The 24,648-nt window shown below is 28.2% G+C and overlaps 2 protein-coding genes and 1 long non-coding RNA gene across 3 annotated transcripts; 2 read left to right on the forward strand and 1 right to left on the reverse strand.

The window, feature by feature from the left end:
• The first annotated feature begins 1,310 nt into the window (after window positions 1-1,310).
• LOC145952582 (cytochrome P450 87A3-like) lies at window positions 1,311-17,558 on the forward strand. The gene is made up of 6 exons (XM_083065216.1): window positions 1,311-1,617; window positions 5,570-5,891; window positions 5,999-6,148; window positions 16,098-16,349; window positions 16,454-16,543; window positions 16,654-17,558. The coding sequence occupies exons 1-6, from the start codon at window positions 1,424-1,426 to the stop codon at window positions 16,738-16,740; spliced, it is 1,095 nt and encodes a 364-aa protein (XP_082921342.1). The 5' UTR covers window positions 1,311-1,423; the 3' UTR covers window positions 16,741-17,558.
• On the reverse strand, window positions 11,250-13,151 carry LOC145952583 (uncharacterized). The gene is made up of 2 exons (XR_014430027.1): window positions 12,343-13,151; window positions 11,250-11,475 (listed from the first exon to the last, which is right to left on the reverse strand). It is a non-coding gene; the product is annotated as an uncharacterized LOC145952583 (long non-coding RNA).
• A 3,634-nt stretch (window positions 17,559-21,192) lies between the features above and the next one.
• Window positions 21,193-24,391, forward strand: LOC145949273 (uncharacterized). The gene is made up of 4 exons (XM_083065217.1): window positions 21,193-22,638; window positions 22,726-23,125; window positions 23,220-23,317; window positions 23,883-24,391. Exons 2-4 carry the CDS (start codon window positions 22,982-22,984, stop codon window positions 24,076-24,078), a joined length of 438 nt encoding a protein of 145 aa, XP_082921343.1. The 5' UTR covers window positions 21,193-22,638; window positions 22,726-22,981; the 3' UTR covers window positions 24,079-24,391.
• Window positions 24,392-24,648: the final 257 nt, after the last annotated feature.

Raw genomic sequence — 24,648 nt, forward strand, 5'->3', positions numbered from 1 at the left:
GTTTGAAGTGACTTTTCAAATACTTCAAGAATTTTCAAGTGAGTTTTTTTTTTCTTCTATACTCCTGACTTCTCCATTTTTTTTTCTCTGCTAATAATACTACACAACTGTTCATGTATAATATTGTACTACTGTACTCATTTCATTCCCCTATTTGGTAAAACTCTAGTACATAAATGATAGTGTTGACTTGCTCTATTTTTCTTTTCGTTTTTATTTTTTTCTATTTAGTTGAATTTGTTTCTCAAATATATAACACAAAAAAATGCTTGAAATTTCAACTTTTAAGTGATAAGTTTTTATAACATGTGTCAAGAAAAGTGAAAGCTGAAAGCTGAAATTGATATTATAATTTCTACAATCAACTGTAGATCTTCAAGACCTTTTAATCAATTTAAATTTACTGGAATGTATATATATATAAAAGATGAATTTGAGTTAGGATTTTTGCGAGTAAAATAAGATAAGAATGAATCTTAGTTGGGGGAAGAACTCTCTTAACACAAAAAATGCGATATTTCTCCCTCCCTTAAGTTTGTTATTATTATTCTTCCTCCTTTTATGACAACAATTTTTTTTTTACTATGAATTTTATTTTAAAATTTTGTTAGGAAATAAAGAATTTTTATATTTTAAAAAAGAAAATTAACATAAAACATTACATTATCTTAGAATTTAATACTAAAATATTTCTGCGTGAGTGAATAATTAAAAACAATTAAAAAATCAAATTTTATTTTGTACCTATAACAAATTTCATATATATTTTTTCTTCTCCTAGTTAATACTTGTAAATTTCTAAAATATTTTAAATGAATGAAAATGCATGAAAGACACACTTTCACTCAAATACCATATAAAATCCAGGGACATATTTAGTTATAAGAGAGTAGGGCAAAGTCTTTTAAAATATCCACAGGAGTTTTTTCAATTAAAAAAGTCATTTAAAATCCTAATCCAATACACTCCCCTAAAATTAAGAGAGAATCATAAAATAGAGTGTAACACCTATAAAATTTTTTATTTTCAATAAACTTTAACTAATTAAAGAGAGTATGTTTAAAAATAACATATTAAAGAATATATTGTTACCAAACTACTAGAGTTATTTTAGTGATTGAAAGAGGGAAGAGGTTAAAATAGAAGTGAGAGGATCTAAATTTGATTATCGTTGCACCTTTATAATTTTTTAATAAATAAAATAAAAATACAAAGAGAATATCTTGGTAACATTTTTCAACACTCAATGGTTTCTCCCTCATTAACTGCTTCAAAGAAGTAGCTGGCCTATTTAATGACATCTTAGATGCTCTTCTCATAGTATTCTGAAATTGTTCTTCTCTTCTAACTTTTCTGTCAAAAGTCATTTCAGTCTTCACTCTTTAGTTTATAAAATTCTCTGTATTTTATTAAGTATAAAAAAATGTGGGTTCTATATCTTGGAACATTGATAATTATAGGCATTATACACATGGTCTATAGATGGAGAAATCCCATTTACAAGGGAAAAGTCCCACCAGGTTCATTGGGTTTGCCCCTTTTGGGTGAGTCCCTTCAGTTCTTCACTCCCCACAAATCTGATGATATTCATCCATTCGTCAAGAAAAGAATGAACAGGTATACATGAGAGTATTTCAGTCTCCAATATTTTATTTATAGTATAAACTACATGTAATATTATTTACTAGAGGTAATCTTATTCAATAAAATCATTAAAGATAACTGTTTCGATAATATATATATATATACTTATCATTGAAGCATTTTAATCTCTCCTCCTCCTTGATTGTATTTGTTGTTTGATATCCCTAAGTAGTTATTGACTTATTGTTACTAATATTTCTTATTTTCTATCCTCCTTTTTTAACTACCTATATTTGGCATGATTTTAAAAAAATTAATTCACATATCATTTATGAAAATTACCATATCTCAATCTTCAGATATAAGTGCTGGATCAAATAAAATGTCATGAAGGTATACAATAACAAAAGTCTATTTTTTAGTATTTAATACAACTGCAGACTTATAACTAAAATTTGATATTACTAATTAAACTAAAACTCGGTCATGATATCAACTAAGTCTTAACCTTAAGTTTTAGAAAAAATATGTTTAATATAAATATTGATTAATTTATATTTTTAATTAGTTTAGTGTTGAGATGATCAATAGACTTGAATTACTTTCTTGCATAGTTTTAAAAACCGGACCGGTCATCGAACCGGTTAAGGTACTGGGTCAATGGGTCAAAGGTTGAACCGGTGGGTCACTAGTTGAACTGCATGACTCGATTTTAATTAAAAAATATTTATATTAAATATATTTTATACTTATAAATTTTAATAAATTCATATCTTATTTTAAATTTCAATTTTTCTATCTTATTTAAAATTATTTTTATTTTTATTTTGTAAAAAAATACATAAAAAAATTACAAGTTAAACGGTATATTAATACAAATTAAAAATATAAATAATATGTACATATATAATATTCTTGCAATTAATATCACAAAATAATATATGTAATATTTACATAGATATTGCATTATTAAATATATAATTTAAAATTAATAATATACTATAAAAGTTATTTAAGTTGTATATATTGTAAACAAATATATTAGAACAAGTAGTCATTGTTATATTTAATAAGACTCCTTGCTTTTTCATTAAGAGATTCAATTTTCATTATTATTTTTGTGATTTATAGTCCCTTAAAAAAATTTAAAAAAAATAAGAAAAAAAAGTGGTTGAACCGGTTTGACCCACCGGTTCACCGGTTGAATCGGAAAATTGACTGGTTCAATCCGGTTTGAAACGGGTCGACTGCATAACCGATCCAACTTCAGATTCGAATCGGCTGGACCACCGGTTCCCGGTCCAACCGGTCCGACCGGCCGGGTTGGTCCGGGTTTTAAAACACTGCTTTCTTGTCCATAATAGACTTAAATTACTTTTTTATCCATGTAAAATAGAAATATTTTTCTTTTAGTCCTTTTTAAATTAGATTTTTTTTCAATTTTGCCGCTAGAAAATTGCTTTGTTTTATTTTTGTCTATGACGTTAGATTGATCGTTAAATTTAACAGAAAAACAAAAATTATAGAAATCAATTTTTAAGAGGAATAAAACAAAAACTATTAAAATTTGGGAGAACCAAAACTTTATAAGTTAAATTTATAAACTTTAAACTTTAATTTTCACTAATAGAGAGTAAAAAAGTTAATCTTTAGTAAACAACTAATTTTTTTTTAAGAAAATATAAACCTTAAATATAAAATTTTCATGTAATGGTGTAATCATCTTTAAGTTGTGAAGGAAATATAACAAATGAAGAGTGGTAAAAATAAGGCATAAATTAAAGGGAAAAGAGTAATCAACCATCCTTAACTTTACCTTTTTTTTTTTTTTTTTACAAATAGAAACCATAAACTTTTATTTTATTTTAATCAATCCTTAAATTTTATATTATTTGTAAATAGACATTATAAACTTTAATTTTATTTTCGTTAATCCTTAAACTTTATTTCATTACAAATAAGCACCCTCAACTTTAATTTCTTTTTAATTGATTTTGACATTTGATAATTTATTATTTTTACAATTTTTTTATATTATCAATTTAGAGATAAATTATTTATCTTAAATATCAATTATTCACTAATTTTTTCTTTTTATGTTACAATCTTTTTTTCAAAATATAATAAAAATACAAGTTTAGAAAAATGATAAAAAATAATGAAAATAAGTCTTTATTTGATTTTTTCTTCTTCTAAATTATATGGTATTTTAATATATATGAAAATAAAACTAATATATATGTACCAAAAGAATTAATAAATAAGTGTGTTTTAAAATAAATAAATGATTGATATTTTGTTTATCTTAATAATTTAATCTCAAGGTAAAATAAGAGACTTACAAAAAAATAATTAAGATAAAATTGCAATCAAGGAGATTATTTGTAAACATGATAAATTTTAATGATAAATTATAATAAAATTAAAGTTTATGATGTCTATTTTCTAACAAGATAAAATTTAAGGATCAATTAAAATAAACTTAAAGTTTCTGGTGTCTATTTACAAAAGAAGTGAAGCTTAAGGAGTTGAATACTTTTTTCTCTAAAATAAAATAGAGATAATTTTCAATGATTATGTCATTTTATTTCATTTACAAAGTTATGTATTGAATATTTATTACTATTTTTCTCATCACTAATGCATTTGTTATAGGTTTATTTATTTTTACTCCATATTAGTAAATTTATTGTATTTAAATGTTTAACTTTTTTTTATATATAAATTAGGCTCAAATAGTTTTTAGTTCATACAAAATAAGATTAATTTTTATTTTTATTTTAATCCTCTTAATTTTAGTTATTTTTGTTTTATCTCAAATGTTAGTTGTTTTCTTTTTTATCTTTGGAAGGAGAGAAGAGAAAAATCTCTCCTCATCTAATTTTTACTCCCCTCCAATTAATATTAAAGGAATTTGCAAGAGAGAGGAAAATTTAAAAATATTTTTATTATTATATCTAAATATTCTTACTTATGCTATTAAATTCAAAATTATAAGAATATAAAAGTAAATTAGTTTTTAAATCCGTCTCCTCCCCTTACGAACCAAACATAAAAGGAACTACCTCCCATATCTTCTTAACTTAACCAAATAAAATTTTTAACTTCTTTCCTTCCTTCCCCTCCCCATCATTAAAACCTCTCTTCTCTCATTCTCTTCTTTGAATCAAATAAACTCTTAGTGAATAGAACTTTAACACAATTACTTTTATTTATTTGCCCCAATTTTTTTTAATCACTTTTATAAGTACCTCATCTAAGAATCATTTGTGATGACTAAATTTTAGTTATTTTCATATCGGACATCTTAAAGGTTAGTTGTTTTCTTTTTTGTCTTCCTAACTTTTTATGATTGGTTCAATTTTTATAAAGGGTGAGAAGAAGAACAAATTCCTCCTCATCTAATTTTTACTCCTTACAATATTGAGACATTTGCATGGAAGGAGTGAGATGTTAAAATATTTTTAATATTATGTTCAAAATATCGTTACTTATGTTATTAAATTTAAAATTATAAAAATATAAAAATAAAATAGATTTCAAACTCACTTTTCTCTTTTTGTAAACCAAACAAGAAAAGATTTATGGTTCCTCTCTTCCTGAGTTCTCAACCAAACAAAGTTTTTATCTTCTTCCCTTCCTTCTCCTTCCTTTCCATTCTCATCGTTAAAATCTCTCCCCTCTCTTTTTCTCATTTGAATCAAACAAACTCTTAGTAAACAGGATTTCAACAGTTATTTTTATTCTTTTAATTGCTTTTATGAGGCCCTCATCTAAGAATCATCTATGGAAACTAGAAGCAATACGTACAATGTTGGAACCATATTATTATCTTTATATTTTTTCTTACCGATAAGAAAAAATGATCTCATCTAAAATTTCGCTTTAGGCCTGAAAATTCATTGGACCAACCTGAATATGCATGGAAGATTTTCGTTTTTCATCATTATTTGATGATCATTGGTTTTGTTTTGTCTCTTTTCAGGTATGGACCAATCTTTAAGACAAGCTTGGTTGGACAAGCAACTGTAGTGTCCACAGACCCGGATTTCAACTACTTTATATTCCAACAGGAGGGACAAATGTTCCAAAGCTGGTACCCAGATACGTTCAGGGAGATTTTCGGGAAACAAAATCTGTCTTCCTTGCATGGTTTTCTGTTTAAGTACCTTAAGAACATGGTGCTCAATCTCTTTGGTACTGAAAGCCTCAAAATGATGATCTTAGATGTTCAACACAAAGCCTGCACAACATTACAAGAGTGGTCATGTCAAGAAACTGTCGAGTTGAAAAAAGCTATAAGAAGGGTACACTTGTACAACTAAATTTTCTTGTTTTCATTTAAACACTCTTCCTATAATTTCTAACTCTAAACTATGTTGTTAATTATTTCATGTGTATTATTACTATCCAGATGATATTTGAGTTAACTGCAAAGAAACTTCTCAGTTGTGATTCGACAGAGACAACAGGGAATTTAATGGAGGACTTTGATGCATTTATAAAAGGACTCATCTCGTTCCCTCTCAACACTCCGGGAACAGCTTATCACAAATGCATGCAGGTGAGTACATTTTTCACTAACACTAGTCGTTATATTTTACCTCTCTCTATATTTGAACCAAATTATTGCATGTAAGCATATATGTACAAATCAATCACCACGGTGACACTCAGGTCGCCCCAACGTATCATTATTGGTCCTATAAAAATAGGGAAAGTAATAGAAAAATTGGATCCATATAATTTTTTTTATTATTATACTAAATCAACTAATAGTATAAGTAATATAAATAATATATATATATATATATATATAATTCAGGTCTAAAGAAAGAACTTGTTTGACTTTATGATTATTGGACTCACATTAGTGACACACAAATGAATAACATCTTTAAATACATAAATTATGAGTTCACAGAATGAAAGATGTAACGACCCATTAGGTCATTCGTACACTAACACATCTATATCACAATGTAGTAGAAAGCATAAGTCATTTATCATGAAACAAACATGGACATCATGTATGTAGAAAAATATGTATATTTGGAATTTCAACAATCAACTAGAATCAAAAGCTAAGTAGTTTCTAGTCATTAAAATGGTAAAATAAAATCCTCATATAGGATTACAATTCCAAAATATACAAAATCTACATGCATACGTCAACAAGATCTATATATTGAGTAACACATACACACACAAAATCAAACCCCTTATAGAATTAACCCTTAAGATGCCATGCACCCTTAACACAAGGTTGGGGTGCACCCTAAGTAACCATCCACCATCCATAACTTATGTGCCAATTGAATATCCAAGTCCATAAGACCCAGACATGGTCATTCATCAACTAATATGTAGTGGCTCACTACATAACATAACACCGTTTGAAGAAGAATCAAGTTTTCATAAAAACTTATTTTTACACGAGACTACAAAGCACTAGGCTCCCAAAGACCCAATCACCTAACATCTCTTGATGAACAACTCAACAAAACATTTTAGCTCATCATTAACTGCCTTTAAGGCATTTCCAAAACATTATGGGTGAAAGGGATTCGACCTTCCCAACACCTCACTCAACTCCATGAATTAAGGGTTTAGGCATTCTCTACATTCACACTCAACAACATGAATAAGCATAAACCATTCAACTATAGCCAACATAGGTTAGTCCCAACATCAAAGCACTCCATAGCAAACATGCATTTCTGCATATACAAACCACATCAACATCCACTACAAGAAAAATTGTTATTATCTATGAAATAATACTTACAAAATTTTTTCCGTAGATAATGTTTAATTAGTTATCTACAGAATATTACTTATGTTTTTCTATAGTTAATTTTTAGTTATCTACGGAATATTACCTATGGAATTTTTCCGTAGATAATGTTTAGTTGTCTACGAAATATTATTTACGAAATTTTTTCTGTAGATAATTTTTAGTTATATATGGAATATTACCTGCGGATAGTTTTCGTAGATTATCTACGGAAAACTACCCGTAAATAACGTTATCTATGAATTTTTCGTAGATTACCTTGGCGGGATGTAGAGCAAAAAATTTTATGCTCTAAGTGATGTAAAAAATATTTGGTAAAAAAATAAATATTATTAAAAATTGTCATTTTAAATTTTTTATTTTTATAAATTAATGATGAAAAAATAACATACTAATATCTAGTTTAAAATTTGATATGACAATATTATGATATAAATAGATAAGATTTTAAATTAGTATTTTATTAATGGTTGATAATTAGAAAATAAAACAAGAATAAATACATTTTTTAAATTTTATATCTTAGATTTAAGATGAATAAATATATTAAGTTAATTAATAATTTATTTAAAATGTTAAAATTTAATTTATAAAAATTAAAAGCGAAGGGTTATAATAATACTAGTGTAACTTTTACTAAGTATTACACCACTCAATAACTTTATATTAAATGTGAATTTTATAAATTCAACCGTTAGATTAAATTTTTTTTACTCTTAGCTCATATATACAAAATTGTATATTAATTCAAGATGATTTGATACTTCATTCTTGTAAAACAAAATTGACGTAATATATACATTTCAAAATATACTAAAATATGAACATTTTGATTACCTTCAAGTTGTTGTTCAATTTTAACAAAATTTGATATAAACATATAAAGTGATATGAGCTTTCAATCTAACGGTTGGATTTACAAAATTCACATTTAATATAAAGTTATTGAGCGGTGTAATACATAGTAAAAGTTACACTAGTGTTATTATAGCCCTTATCATTTTAAAATATATAAATTAATATTTAAACTTTTAAATTTATAATAAATAATTTAAATTGTATCATAATATTAATTTTAAAAAGAAATAAGTAGATTGTTAATTATACAAGTAATTATATATATATATATATATATATATAAAGATTAATCAAATATAATATAATTATTATTATTGGTAATATAATTATTATATATTTTTATATTTTTATAGCGGTCTGGACATACCAAAATGAGAGAGATTCAAAAATAGTATAAATATGAGATTGTATAGTTGAGGATGATTTAAATGAATTAATTTGTATTACTTATATTGATAACATGCATTTGCTTTTCGGTAGTTTATCTCATCAAAATTTCATAGTTAAGCGTGTTTGACTTGGAGTAATATAGGGATAGTGATCTTCTAGGAAGTTTCCTAGAAAATGTCCAGTAAGGACAAAACACGTTGAAAAGTAAAGTGTCATGAAATAGCATCCTTGAGAGGCCAAATGTGAGGGTTGTTACATTAATAAATTTATTAAAATTAAACAAAAAATTTTCAAAGGTTATTTACGGATAAAATTCGTAGATAACAACTTTCGTGGGTTATCTATGGAGAACTTTCCATAGATAACGTTATCTATGGAAAAAATCTGTTAATAACAACTTTCGTGGGTTATCTATGGAAAATTTTTCGTAGGTAACGTTATCTACAACCTTATTACCTACAGATTTTTTTCGGTAGATAATTGACACTTACCTACGAATTTTCATACTTATCTATGGATTTCTTCTGTAGATAATCCTGATTTTTCTTGTAGTGATCATCATCATCATGACCTTAATTATCTTCATCCAAACATTATCATCATCTTAGCCTCATTATCATCATAATAACATAAACAACAAAATATAAACCACATCATCTATAATCCATACATCACTAACCCTAAGATAGGAGCCATTTGTTCCTAAACCTTAAGAGACTATCTAGAACTTAACATTCATTCCCAGTTGGAACAAGCACAACTCAACCCCTTAAGGACATCAACACTCACTTTGTAGCCCTCTAAGGACCTTTGTCTAATCTTAGTGAAATCCCCTCAACATACAACTCTTGCTAAGTGAGATTCTATCACTAGGCGACCACAACCCTCTATGGCTCCTTGCTAAGCAAGCATAGGCTTATTGAATGTCCATGACATTTAATGGGTCTTCAAATTGAAAAGCTTCCTCTCACTTAATGCCTAGAATGTTCTATGGCTCTTTCTCATTGAGTGAGCTTTTCTCACTTAGCAGACACAACTCTCTATGGCTCTTCCCCCACTAGGCTAATTGTGGTTCGTCAGGTAGAGTTTCAATATAAAAGCCAAATTCATTGAGCGAGACAAGTCTCATATATTAAGCATAAACCCAAATTTTGGATTTCTAGTCTTCAACCTATGAGGGCCCACTTAGCGAGAATTGTCTTGTTGAGTGAGAATGTGCAACACATCCATGGTGTTAGCACTCTCCAACATCTTGCAAAGCTCAAATCTAACATGCAATCCATTCAAACTTACAAAAATAACATCTAGATCACAAATCCATTAAAAAAACAACACATGTAACAACATCTTGGGTACAAGATCACCAAATCAAGTTTTTCCCAAAAACCTTCAAAACCCATCATGAACAAATTAATTACCAAAACCTCAACATTTATCCATTAATTCAAGACATAACAACAACAACTATGCTTATAAATATAATCTATATAATTTACAATCAAGATTCCCTTACCTTAATCGAGATCCCTAGATAGAAGAATTGAGGTAGACAAAAAATCCCTCTACATCTTTCACTATAACTCCCTTAACTTTTACCCTTAAGAATCTCAACTTTACAATTGTCCTCTAGCCTCAAGATACTCCAACTGACTTTGGGAAAGATCCATGGCCTCCGAGCCCTTTAGAATCTTGAACAACAAATTGGAGTCCCTAAAGTGAGTCAACTTGGCTCACATGGGTTGGCTCATCAAGGGTTGGTGCTTTAAATGGGTAATCCACTACAAGAAAATTGTAAAATAGCGACCGAAATTAGCGATTGAAATTTATCAGTCTCTATTTAGCGACTAATTTAGTGACCGATTCTGAATAATCAAATAAAGACTAATTTAGTGACCAAAATAAGTTGTCGCTACAAAATTGATCGCTATTTCAGTCGCTGCTTGATTGTGTTTCATGAACACAAAGGTTGCGACGGAACCAGCGACCAACTAGCTACTAAATTGTAAAAAATGTTGCGACCGAATTAAATTCGGTCGCTAAATAAGAAATTTTGATTGTTTAGCTACGAAATTGAATTCGGTCGCTAAATATTAGTTAAAATTAGCAACAGAAATGAATTGGTCGCTAAATATTAGTTAAAATTAGCGACAAAATTGAATTCGGTTGCTAAATATTAATTAAAATTAGCGACAAAATTCTATTCGGTCGCTAAATATTATTTAAAATTAGCGACAAAATTTTATTTAGTCGCTAAATATTAGTTAAAATTAGCAACGAAATTGAATTCAGTCGCTAAATATTACTTAAAATTAGCGACGAAATTCTATTCGGTCGTTAAATATTAGTTAAAATTAGCAATGAAATTCTATTCGGTTGCTAAATAAAACTTATATATATATATATATATATATATATATATATATTGCTTAAACGTGATGATAATATTGTTATTGAGTATCAATCCCATTTTCTTTTTTGTAAGAGCAAGACATTAATTTATAATAAAAAATATTTATATTCAATCCTACATAATTAATACCAATAGTTATTTACGTGAAAAAATATATTTAATGTGACACCCTCTACCCCGCATATCATAAATCAATAAATTTAAATAATATAACTTTAATAATCAAACATGTTTAAAGAGTATCACATTTTTAACAAACATAATCAGCGGAAATTACAAAGAAATAAATCTCAAAGTTTTCAAAGTAATTTAAAATAACATTAACAACCTAATCTAATCTTATCTATACCCCGATGTCACATGTCCTATCAGAGCATAGCCCATAAAGAAGCCTAAGCTTCACCACCAACATCCTCAGCCTCATGCTGATAATCACCTGTATAACGGTTAAAGAAAAACAACACAAAGAAAAAGGGAGTGAGAAAACATCTCACTCGGCTCACAGTGTAGGAATATATATACTAGATAGCCAAACACAAACAAAACATATATAACATAGATTAACAATATCACATCTTACTCATTCAAGGCATATCCATTTGTCATATAATATCAAAAGACACATGTATGGACACGGACTACATTTTATCATGCATGTGGCGCCAGTCACTTATCACGTAGTATATTGCCGCTAGCAATACACAAAGAGTAGTCTAGGAGTACATGCCGGGACACAACCTCTGCGCACTCTCACTAGAAGGACATACTACCAGAGTCTCGTCGGGATAGCTAAGCCGCGCAAGATACATCCCATGCACACAATGGGCGAGACTGGGACTTCCAAACCGAGCCATCCCCAAGGACTGATCCCCACAGCTTTTACACTAGGGGGCCTTCTCTGGTGGCGTATTCCATATCGTACCCTTATCACTTTATGCAAATGATGCATGTCAAACAAGACTCTATGCATTCTCATATCACTTTATCACTTTCCATGGTCATTTCTCTTTATCACATTTCATATCTCATTGTCACATTATCACATTATCTATCTCATGGTCATTTCACATCATATTTCATCATCACATCATATCATTAGAAACATCACATTCACATTATCATATCATATTCATAACTTTCACAATCATAATCTCAACAGAATTTCTATTCATACACACATATTAACCAAGCAATTAGAACATACAAACAATATAACATACAACAAACACAGGATTGGGGGCCAATCCCACTACCCAGCATACAATCCCACACCCAGAGCGAGATTTCTCACTCCCCCCCTTACCTGGATAACAGGCACTGAAACTAAAGAAGAGCTTCCTCCTCTAGGCTCCTTCTACTAGGGTAGAACCACCTCCTATGGATTCCTCTAGGTCTTCAAAGAGAAGAAGAGGAGAAGAAGAGAGTATAAGAGAAGAGAGAATGAGAATTGAGGGATGGTTTGCAATGGAGAAGTGAAGGCCTATTTATAGCCTCCATAACACATTAAAATAATGGAAAATAATGGAAAAATCTTAGACAAAACGAAATGGGATGAGTTGGTGTTGTTAGTGGGATGAGTTGGATGCCATATTCTTTTCCGCACCGATTTTTGACCACCGAATTTGACCTTCTAGACGGCCGAATTTGTGAATGGTTACTTCATGAAAGTTGTAGGGTTTTCTTGTATCTTTCCATAGCCACCAAGTTTGCATTATTTGAACAATCACAGCCCAATTTATTCCCTAAACACCGAGGCTTGCCAATCAGCCCAGCGAGAAACAATTGTATCAATCAAATTCCAATTTTTGACCTTCTATACGACCGAATTTGCAAATGGCTATTTCTTACAAAGTTGTACGTTTTTCTCTTATCTTTCCATTGACACCAATTTTGCATCATTTGGACCACCACAGCCCAAGTTATACCCCAAAAACCGATACTTGTCAGTCAGCCCAGCGAGAAATGGTTCTTAAAAAATTCACAACTATCTAATTAGGTCCAACAACACACATATCTTTCTAAGCATAAATGGAGTGTAAATTATCTACAATTGAAGTAAAATATAACCACCAATTTATGACCAAATACCACATAATAATAATAATAATAATAGTAATAATAACCATTTTGAAAACTAGGGTGTTACATTTAGAGGTTTTATTTTTTTACGATTGGATTTTTAGGCATTCTTTTTAATTAGAGTATATGAATTTTTTAAAATTTCTTATTTATTTTGATCCATATTTATAATATATATTTCTAACTTATGATAACTTTATTTTTAAATAAATTTTTATATTTAAATTATATTGATAGAAGAGATCTGATATCTTGAGGAAAAAAAGAATTATAACATCCTCTCTCTTTCTAATAAGAAGAGTACAAATGTATTTTCTTAACTATTAGTATTTCTTTATTGTTGTTGTGTGATAAAATTGATTATTTTAAATTATTTTAAATTATTTAACTAGCATATTATTTATAATTTACTACATGATTTTGATATTTTTGTATAACTAATATCTTGTTTTAAACTTGATATGAAAATATTATGATATAACTAGATAAGATTTTAAATTAGTATTTCATTAATGGTTGATAGTTAGAAAATAAAACAAGGATAAATAAATTTTTTTTTAATTTTATATCTTAGATTCAAGATGAATAAATATATTAAGTTAATTAATAATTTATTTAAAATGTGAAAATTTAATTTATAAAAATAATATTTTAAAAGAGAAGGGTTATAATAACATCGGTGTAACTTTTACTAAGTATTACATCGCTCAATAACTTTATCTTAAATGTGAATTTTATAAATTCAACCGTTAGATTGAATATTTTTTACTCTTAGATCATATATACAAAATTTTATATGAATTCAAGATGATTTGATACTTCATTCTTGTAAAACAAAATTGACGTAATATATATATTTTAAATAAAATATGAGAACTTTGATTACTTTCGAGTTGTTGTTCAATTTTAATTAACAAAACTTGATATAAACATATAAAGTGATGTGAACTTTCAATCTAACAGTTGAATTTACAAAATATACATTTAATATCAAGTTATTAGCAGTGTAATACTTAATAAAAGTTATACCAATGTTATTATAACCCTTCTCATTTTAAAATATATAAATTAGTACTTAAACTTTTAGATTTATAATAAATAATTTAAATTGTATCATAATATTAATTTTAAATAGAAATAAGTAGATTGTTAATTATAAAAGTAAGTGTATATATATAAATAAAGATTAATTAAATATAATATAATTATTATATATATATATATATATATATATATATTATTATAAATTTATAACGGTCCGGATACACCAAAATGAGAAGGATCCAAAGATAGTATGAGAGATTGGATAGTTGAGGATGACTTAAATGAATTAATTTGTACTACTTATACTAACAACATGCATCTGCTTTTCGGTAGCTTATCTCATTAGAACTTCACAGTTAAGCGTGCTTGACTTGGAATAATATAGGGATGGGTGACATTTTGGGAAGTTTTTAGAAATTGTGTAATTAAGGACAAAACATGTTAAGAAGTTAAGTATTGTGAAATAGAATCCTTGAAAGGCCAAATATGAGTGGTTTGTAGCAACCAAATTTGCGACGTCTAGCGACCGATTGATTCGGTCACTAATTTGGTCCCATACACTTCAGCATCCAAAATAATTGCAACCATTTTTGCGACCGAAAAATTTTTCGTCGCTAAACAGCTTTGCGACCAGGGTTTTAGCGACTGCTTAAATTCAGTCGCTAAGGTAAATAGCGACCGATTTTAGCAATTTAGCGACCGATTTTAGCAGTCGCTAAACGCCATATATTTTTGTAGTGATCCAACCTGGCTCACTTTCTAGTGAGCTAAAAAAATTTAAGCTTGACTCGACCCACTATGGGTTGGTGGATTAGGTTGGTTGGTTCACCAGATTTTTTAAAAATTAAAAAAATTACATGTTCACATTTTTAATAAATAAAATAAAGAGTTATAATTTTTTCTATCAAGAAATCAAGTCTACCTTGATTAATTCAAATGCAAATACAGAAGATAATATCAATCAAAATTTAAAATGATAACTACATAGAACATAAACATATAAGTTTTTTTTTTAATTGTAGTGGGTTAAATAGGTTAACCCTCCTCACTTAGGTTTTAACCCATTTAGTTCATGGGTTAAGTGAGCATAGTTGGAATTTAACAAAAATAGGTATACATTTTTTTTCTAACCCGACTTGAACCCATAGTGAGCCAGATTGATCTACTAAGTTGGGCTGACTTTGACATCTCTAAGAAGTCTTGAGTTATGAACTTATAAAATTTACTTATCAAATTTCACCTAATATGTCTCAGCTCTCATTGGATCAACTATTACACACTTAAGTTATTTCCTTTATAACTTAAGCCTAAATTATCTCAACTCTAACCTCTACCCCGACATAGGAAAAACAATATAAAACAAATATAAAAATATCACACTTAATTACATATATCTTAAATATAGATAATACGAAAAAAACAACCTAAAATCATCATACTTAAGTACATATATCTTAAATATACATAAAAAAAATGATGTGACAAAAAAGACATTTTGTATCTTTATATATTTATCAAAAATTAAAATATAATTATTAAAAGTTACAAAATAATGGATAGTTTGTCAGAGGAGACTCGGTGATGAATATGAATAGTTAATTATAAGGATAATATACAATTAATATTAATAATCAAGGAGTCTAGCTTAATCAGTAGAGTAAGTGAAGTGAATTATTATGAACTATCTTGGTACTAATTCAATCTTTATGAAAAAATAAATAAATAAAGGGGGCGAAAAGGTGTTTGTCATCCTAGACCGAGAGGAATGAGTAATGAACATAACTTTGATGCCATTGGTTGGTTTTCAGACTCAATATTTTTGAACATTTGTACCTAGTATGGTTCTTTTGTATCACACGAATTAAGTGGTTCTTTTGATGTCTAAATTAACAAAGCACAATTAAATGTGATACCTGTGATTTTTGTTTTTCTTAGGGTAGGAAAAGGGCAATGAAGATACTGAAAAACATGCTGGAGGAAAGACGGAAAGTACCTAGGAAACAACAAATGGATTTTTTTGATCATGTTCTAGAAGAACTTACGAAAGAGGGAACTCTCCTCACTGAAGAGATAGCTCTGGACCTCATGTTTGTGCTCCTCTTTGCAAGCTATGAAACCACTTCTCTGGCTATCAGTTATGGCATAAAAGCACTCTCTGACAATCCCTTGGTGCTCAAGCAATTACAAGTACAATAAGCATCACTATAAGAAAAATTAAAATTAGTGAAACAATAATTCACATTTCATTTTTGCAACTGTAGAAATAATGCACTCGTTATTCTGGCTTGTAGGAAGAACATGAAGCCATCATCAAACGACGTGAAGATCCTAACTCCGGAGTCACCTGGCAAGAATACAAATCAATGACATTTACACATCAGGTTGGTCAACAATTTCTTCATTTGTTTTTTCTTTTGCTTCTGAACGAGACAAATTGTTTTTTATTTATTATGTGTACATATTTTATTTAAAAGTCCATGAATAATTGCAGTTCATAAATGAAACCATCAGACTGGCAAATATAGCTCCAGGAATCTTCCGGAAGGCACTAAAGGATATTAATTATGGGGGTATGTGATCCTTGATTAATTAGATCAAATACCATCAGTTTCTTACTGGTCCCTCCCAATAAACATTCGCCTATGTGTGGTCTTATAAGTATTAAAAAAATTTAAAAATATTTTAACTATAATTCATGTTTATTATGATATTTTCTATAAAATTAATTTAAAATTTATAATTAAAATTATTTAAATATTTTACACAATTATAATAATCAAGTTATTTCAATTTAAAAATTAAAGTTAAATGTTAATATATTTGAATTCCACATACAGACAAATAAAAGTTAATAAACTAAAATAATTTAATTTCATAAGTCTAGACAAAAATTAATATATTTCTGTATTTGTTATAAAAGGAAGAAAAAATAGAGAGAAGAAATGAGATAGTATGAGATAGAGAAAAGAATCTGACTGGTGTATTATTTTTGGGAAAGAAGTAACCTATTTATAAGTACATGTGGTAACTGAACAATTACACAAAAAGGGAATAATACATAACGGACATATAAATGGTAATGATTGATAATGAATATTGACATCCACTAATTAAGCCACTAATTATTATTCATAATAACACTCCCCCTTGGATGTCCAATATTTAAAATGTGCCTCGTTAAAACCTTACTAGGAAAAATCTTGTGGGATAAAAACCTAGTGAAGGAAAAAGAGTACGCATCATTCATAAATATTTATTTCTCCCCCTCATGCATACAATCTTTAAGACGACGGAGTCCAATCTTGTGTATCAACTGTTCAAAAACTTTTCTTGGAAGTGACTTTGTAAAGAGATATGCTAAGTTGTCACTTGAGCGGACTTGTTGAACATTTATATCACCATTCCTTTGAAGATCATGAGTAAAAAAGAATTTTGGTAGAATATGCTTTGTTCTATCTCCCTTGATGTATCCATCTTTCAATTGTGCAATACATGCAGCATTATCTTCATATATAACTGTCGATGTCATTTTTCCAGAAGATAAACCACAAGTTTCCCGTATGTGTTGAATCACAGATCTTAGCCAAACACATTCACGACTTGCCTCATGTAATGCTAAAATTTTAGCATGATTAGATGAAGTGGCTGATATGGTTTGTTTTACAGATCGCCATGAAATGGCTGTACCACCACTTGTGAACAAATATCCTGTTTGTGATTTACCATTATGAGGATCCGACAAATAACCTGCGTCTGCATAACCATTTAGTTCTGGTTTGGAAACATTTGAATATAATAATCCCATATCCATTGTACCTCTAAGATAACGAAGTATTTGTTTAACTCCATTCCAATGTCTTCGTGTAGAACTATATCTTGCTAACAAATTAACAGCAAACGCTATATCAGGTCGTGTATAATTAGCAAGGTACATTAGTGCTCCTATAGCACTAAGATATGGTACTTCAGGACCAAGTATTTCTTCATCCTTTTCTTGGGGTCTAAATGGATCTTTATTAACATCTAAAGATCTTACAACCATGGGAGTGCACAATGGATGTGATTTGTCCATATAAAATCTTTTAAGCACCTTTGTTATATAAGCTTCTTGAGGCACAAGAATTCCATTTTCTAAGTATTCAACTTGCAATCCTAGACAAAACTTTGTCCTTCCTAGATCCTTCATTTCAAATTCTTTCTTTAAGCACTACTAGAAAAATTAATATTTGTGACGAATTTTGTGACGGAAAAAATAGCATCGCTAATAGTGACGCATTTTGTGAGGGAATTTTAAGTTTTGTGACGGACTAGAATTTATTGACTTTTGTGACGGATTTTGTGACGGAATATATTCCGTCTCTAAAAATCCGTCACAAATTTCGTCACTGAATCAAAAAAAAAAACTTTGTGACGGAAAAATTTTCGTCTCTAAAAATCCGTCACAAATTTCATCACTAAATAAAAAAAATGTTTGTGACGGATTTTGTGACGGAATGAACTTCGTCTCTAAAAAATCCGTCACAAATTTCGTCACTAAAATGAAAAAATTTAGTGACGGATTTTTCCCTCTCAAAATTCCGTCACAAATAGGTTAAAATATTTTGTGAAAAAATTTGTGACAAATTGTTCCCTCTCAAAATATTAAATTTTATTTATGAAACTTCTATATTTAAGAATTATGCATAATTAAAGAAAATATGTTAATTTTTTTTAAAAAAATAATAAAATTAAAAATATTTTATTTCATTAAAGGACTGAAAAAATTATGAAATTCATTTAATTAAATAAAAAACTGTCAATTTTGAACATAAGAAACTAAGACATTCATTAAAAATATTTTTAAAAAAACTTGTGAAATACAAAAAAAAAAGAATATTAATTTAATTTTGGCTTAATTACATTTTTTATCCCTCAAGTATTGTAATTGTGCAATTTTGATCTCTAAGATTTTAATTGGATAATTTTAGTCCCTAAAAGAATTGTAATTGTGCAATTTTAGTCCTTTAATTTTTAATTGAACAATTTTAGTCCCTCAAAAATCATAATTATGCAATTTGAATCTGTCCCATTAAAAATTTAATAATTTTAAAATTTTAATATATATATATATATATATATATATATATAATAATTTAAAATTATACAATTATTTACTTATTTAAGTTAACATATACTATAATTTTTATTAATGTAACAAATGATATATATTTATTATTACTAAATAAATAAAGTTTATATATTATTAATAATTTAATATTGCTAATAAATTAATATCAATAATATTTTTAGTATATTTATAGATAAATTGATAATTTGATAAATATAACTTAGTATATATTAATATACTTTTACAAAAAAATATAAATATAGTAGATAAGATATGTATATTTATATTTTTGTAAAAGTATATTAATATATAATGTTATATTTATACTTTTGTATAGTTTATTTGTTTCTCTCAGGGTTCTCTTAAGAACCCACAGAGTACTCTAATCCATACAATAAACATCTTACTCATATAATTGTCTCTTACAATTGCATTCCCTTATGGTGTGTTTGGATGAGTAATTTTACAAATTCAAGGAATTTGAAATTCTTGGTATTTGAATTACTTTGATTTCAATTTATATCATTGTTAAAATATTTTGTTTAGATAAGTCAATTTAATTTTTTTTAAATTTTAAATTGTTAATTTGGATATGATAATTTGATTCTATCATGATAAAATTGCTTTTAAAAATATATTTATATGTTGAGATTTTTAAATAAAATTTTATAAAAAAATGTTAACTAATTTTTAAATATTTAATAATTTTAAAAATTAATTTAGATAATATTTAATAATTTTTAAAGTATTTTTTAATATTCAATAATTAAAAATATGAAGATATAAGATAAAATATATAAGTGAAATAAGGGGAAAATATGTGACTAATTAACTATGTATGAAATGTGTAACTATTGACTTGTATATACATAATAAGATTTATATGTGATTATTTAATTTTTAGATCAAGTGAAAATATGTGACTAATTAACTATGTATGAAATGTGTAACTATTGACTTGTATATACATAATAAGATTTATAAATATTAACCATTATTAGGCTCTAGATATCTATTTTATAAATATTAACCTTTATAGGTTATAGATATCTATTTTAATTTTAGAAGTCTACATGTCTAAACTCAGCCTTAATTAATGAAAATATATTTTTATTAATATTCTTAGGGATTTTTGATTTAGTTAGATGTTAAAAAATGCCTAATACAGTAACTTTATAAATTAATGTAGTGATTAAATATTTTGCGGTCACATATTATAATTTATTTTAGTAGAAAATCTGCCTAGCAAAAAAAAAATTTACTAGAAAATCTTGTGTTTAATTTTAATGTGTGCAAAATATTTTCATATGACAAAGAAAAAGTTTCCAAGACAATAAATTTCAAACAAATAGTCAATTTATCTCCTAGAATTGAGGATTTAGACAATTTTATAATTTGCCACACAATCTATTATATTTTTCATTTATTTCATTCATTGTCAATATAAATTTAATTATAACATTATTTCCAATTAAATTATTTTTATTTTCACTATTTTTTTCTTAAATTGTTATATGCATTATAATTTGTCACATACTATATTATATATTTTCATTTATAGTAAAAAATATGAATTTAAATTTTAACAAAAATATTCTTTTTTAGAATTTGTTTGACCTTTCTAGATTTGTTTTGATTTCAATTTCAATGTTTACTTAAATGAGTGATGAGTATCCTCGATTTCCATATTTCTTTTAGAATTAGGCTATAAATATAACAAAAAAATTAGAATTAGATTGATTTTCTAGATTTTATCTTCTGAATTTATTTATCTTGATTTCGTTTTCAATTTTTATATAATCGGGTGATAAATATGAAAAAAAAATTATATATAGTTGGCTTTAATTTTTCTAAATTTATGTGTTGTTATATATATATATATATATATATATATATATATATATATATTATTGATAAAAACTTAGATTAGGACAAAACACGATTTCATGTAAGATTAACATAAATCATTTTAAGATTTTCTGTTAGATTATAAATCCACTATTTTATCTACAACACAAGTCCTCATTGAAGGATGATATAAAGTTGAGATACTATTTAAAGTAAAGAATCAATTCTATAATTTATGATATATTATAAAAATATTATATATATATATTAATATTTTTTTTTTATATATTTTAAATTTCACAATGAAGATAAAAACATATTTAACAATTACTTTGATCTCTTGACAATTTCACAATGTAAATAAGCTTGTTTAGTATGGGTGTTTATAATTTATTTTTATAAATTAATTAAAATAACTCAGTTTGTAAGTCTTTTTTTTTATTCTTTTTACTTTTTTATCCTTATTATTTTTTTGAAATTATTTTTTATTTTTTTTAATTTAAAAACTACTTTATCTTTCCTGTCATTTTCTCATCCTCGTTATAAGAATTATTTCTTGACATTTTATAATTATCAATTAGCCTACAATAAACTTCCAATTCAATTAGCTAGTTCACAAACTTATAATTTTTCAGTTCTTAACTAATAAGTTTTCAGTTTCCAATTTATAACTTATAAATTTTCAGTTAGTTTATGAGCCAATTTTACTAAAAACCTTTAATTAACTTTATAATTCTTGTAACTTTTTTTTTACAATATAACACTGCTTATTAAATAATTAGTAGCAAGTATTTTTTTTAATTATAATCATTTTGTATTGGTTATCTAACTCTTGCTCGTATTAGTATATATAAATTTAATACATTTAATTATAATATTATTTTTATTGTTCAATTACATTTTTCATTTTTGATTTTAAATATTTTTCATTTCCCGCCCCTTTTTTTTTATCAACTCAATCATTTTTCCCAAACTATCTTCGAAATCGCGCGTAAACCCTAAAAAGAACAAAGATTCCCCCAATTCCTTTTCCTTCACTCGCCCACCTCACTCACTCCCTCACCATCACCACCCACCACCTCTATTCCCTATTCCCTATTCCCAGGTTCCTCTCTCCGATGCTCTCGCTCTTCCCGTCGTGGAGCCGCTCCTGCCGCCGTAGCTCCACCACCCCCTCGGGACACTCGGTTCCGAACCTAGGGTTTCCAAATTAGCGTCCGAAACCACGGTCTCGCCAACCTCCGTGATCGCGTTCAACCACAAAGCTTCCCAGAGCAATGTCGGCGAGCTCTCCGGCGAGCTGAGCAACTCCGGCGCGTTCGAGTTCTCTGCAGGGAATGACGGCTCCGGTGAGTTGTTCGATTTGGGGGATAGTTCGAGAGCGCTCGAGGAATCAATCTCGCGTGATCGAAGCTCCAGTGCCGTCGAGTCTTGGTTACGTTGCAGAACTACGCAAACCCTCCAAAGAAGCTGAAGCCAGGAAACTATTGGTATGATAAAGTGTCTGGTCTTTGGGGGAAGGTATTTATTTACATGCATTTGTGATTTGTATGATGTTTGAGTTCTAGAGTGTTGCTGCGGATGCTGATTGGTTTAATGACTTCACAGGAGGGACAAAAGCCTTCAAAAATTATAAGTCCGCATCTGAATGTTGGAGGCCCCATCCAACCGGATGCTAGCAATGGAAACACTCAGGTTTTCATCAATGGTCGGGAAATAACAAAAGTGGAGCTTCGGATGTTGCAGGTTGAAAATTCATATTGAAAATAACACGTCTAGTTATCGTCCATAATATATCTACTTCTAATTTTTTATTCTTAATTTGTTAGATTTTTATATGTTTTAGAATTTTTTTCATGATGTTATGGGGAAAACGCATTTTTGGATGCATGGTGTTTTGCTGAAAGGTGGAGATTCATTCATGGTAACTTTTGCAATCAATTTTTTTTTGCTAAAACTAAAGAAGAATATAGGACTGTTTTCTGGCTATGTGTGGACCGAAAATGAGGTATAGTTGCATTATATATTGTAATATTGCCCGTCTTTTATTCGTAACTATCCTTGACTCGATCTGCTTCGTCCTCGGCATCACCAACTTGCAGCAGGTTAGGGCTTCCAACCTCCAGGAGCTCGTCTACAAGCAGGGCCAAGCCGGAATCACCAAAGCCACCGTCTCCATCGTCTTCGACAATTCCGATAGGTCCAGATTTCGTGTTTATTTGTCTTTGATGCTTTGGGTTTCTGACTTTGTGTTTGGTTGGAAGGAAATTGGGAGACAGTGAGGATTTTTTTATAAAATTTTTATTGTTTGGTTTGATTTTTAGGAAGGAAAGAGGAATTTTTTATTTTTTATTTTTTTATTTTATCTAATTTTAACTTCCCGTTAGTATTGGAGGGATTTGAAAGGGAGAGAAGGGGATGGATTATGTTTCCCTTTTTAGGTTGTTTTTGGCGAGGAGGAATAATTTTGGGTTGAGTTTAATAGTTATTTGAATTGAATTTTTGGCCACGAAAGTTTGGCCACCAGCTGTTGGTTAAGTTGTTTTGGGGAGGAATAATTATTGTGGGTTGGGTTTACTAGTTGCCTGAAACTGAATTGAATTTTTTTGGGAATAGTTGTGGGTCAACTTTACAATTTTTTGTTGAAGTACAATTTATTGTTTTTTTTTTTTAATAATTTGCTTTAAGAATTAAATTATTATTTGAAGTAAAGAGTTTAATTAGAACATACTGATTGGGTAAATGTTTTTTACAATGTCATCCAGTTGTAGATTGTCATCTATTTGCAGTTGTAGATTGTCATCTATTGTGGCTCACACTCATGTTCTTCAGGAAGGTCCTGTCACAGGAAGGGCAACTGATGTTATTGTTACTGCAAATACTGCTGCTGAGGTGGCCTTGAGGCTTGTTAGGCCGGGAAAAAAGGTAATCAATTTTAAGAATTTTTTCCCCTGTATTTGAATTTTTGTATGATTTGATTTGGAACATGTTGCCTCTATTAATTGTATGTTTGGTAGATAGGTATAAGGTCATCACTATATAAGCAATCTAGCTTAGTAAAATTAGGTTGCTTCATGTGTATTGTTTGAAGGGGTTTCTTTGCCTAAATGTGTGCCTTGTGGATTTTGATCTCTAAATGATGAAAAGTATCATGGCTATGGATATACTCCAATGAAGCTTTATTGTCATAGTTACACTGATAGAGGTCATTCATTATTTTTCATGTGTTGTCTTGCCGATTAAGCACATCATTAAACTTGGGAACTCCTCTTGATGTCTGTATTGTTCTTTTATCTTCATTTTAAATGATATCATGCATTTTCATAAAAAAGACTTGATATTTTTGTTTTGATTGAAATTGTTTCAATAATAGGCTCTGGTAATCGATTACAATAAATGGGTAATCGATTACCAGAGCACCTTTTAATAACTAAATTTCGAACATTTGATTTTCATTGTCTGGTAATCGATTACATATACATGTAATCGATTACCAGACTCTTAAAAACAATAGTTTCCTCAAATTTAGTC

Source organism: Cajanus cajan, chromosome 10 (assembly GCF_000230855.2).
Source record: "Cajanus cajan strain Asha chromosome 10, NIPB_CcT2T_4, whole genome shotgun sequence".
In the NCBI taxonomy this organism is placed as follows: Eukaryota; Viridiplantae; Streptophyta; class Magnoliopsida; order Fabales; family Fabaceae; genus Cajanus; species Cajanus cajan.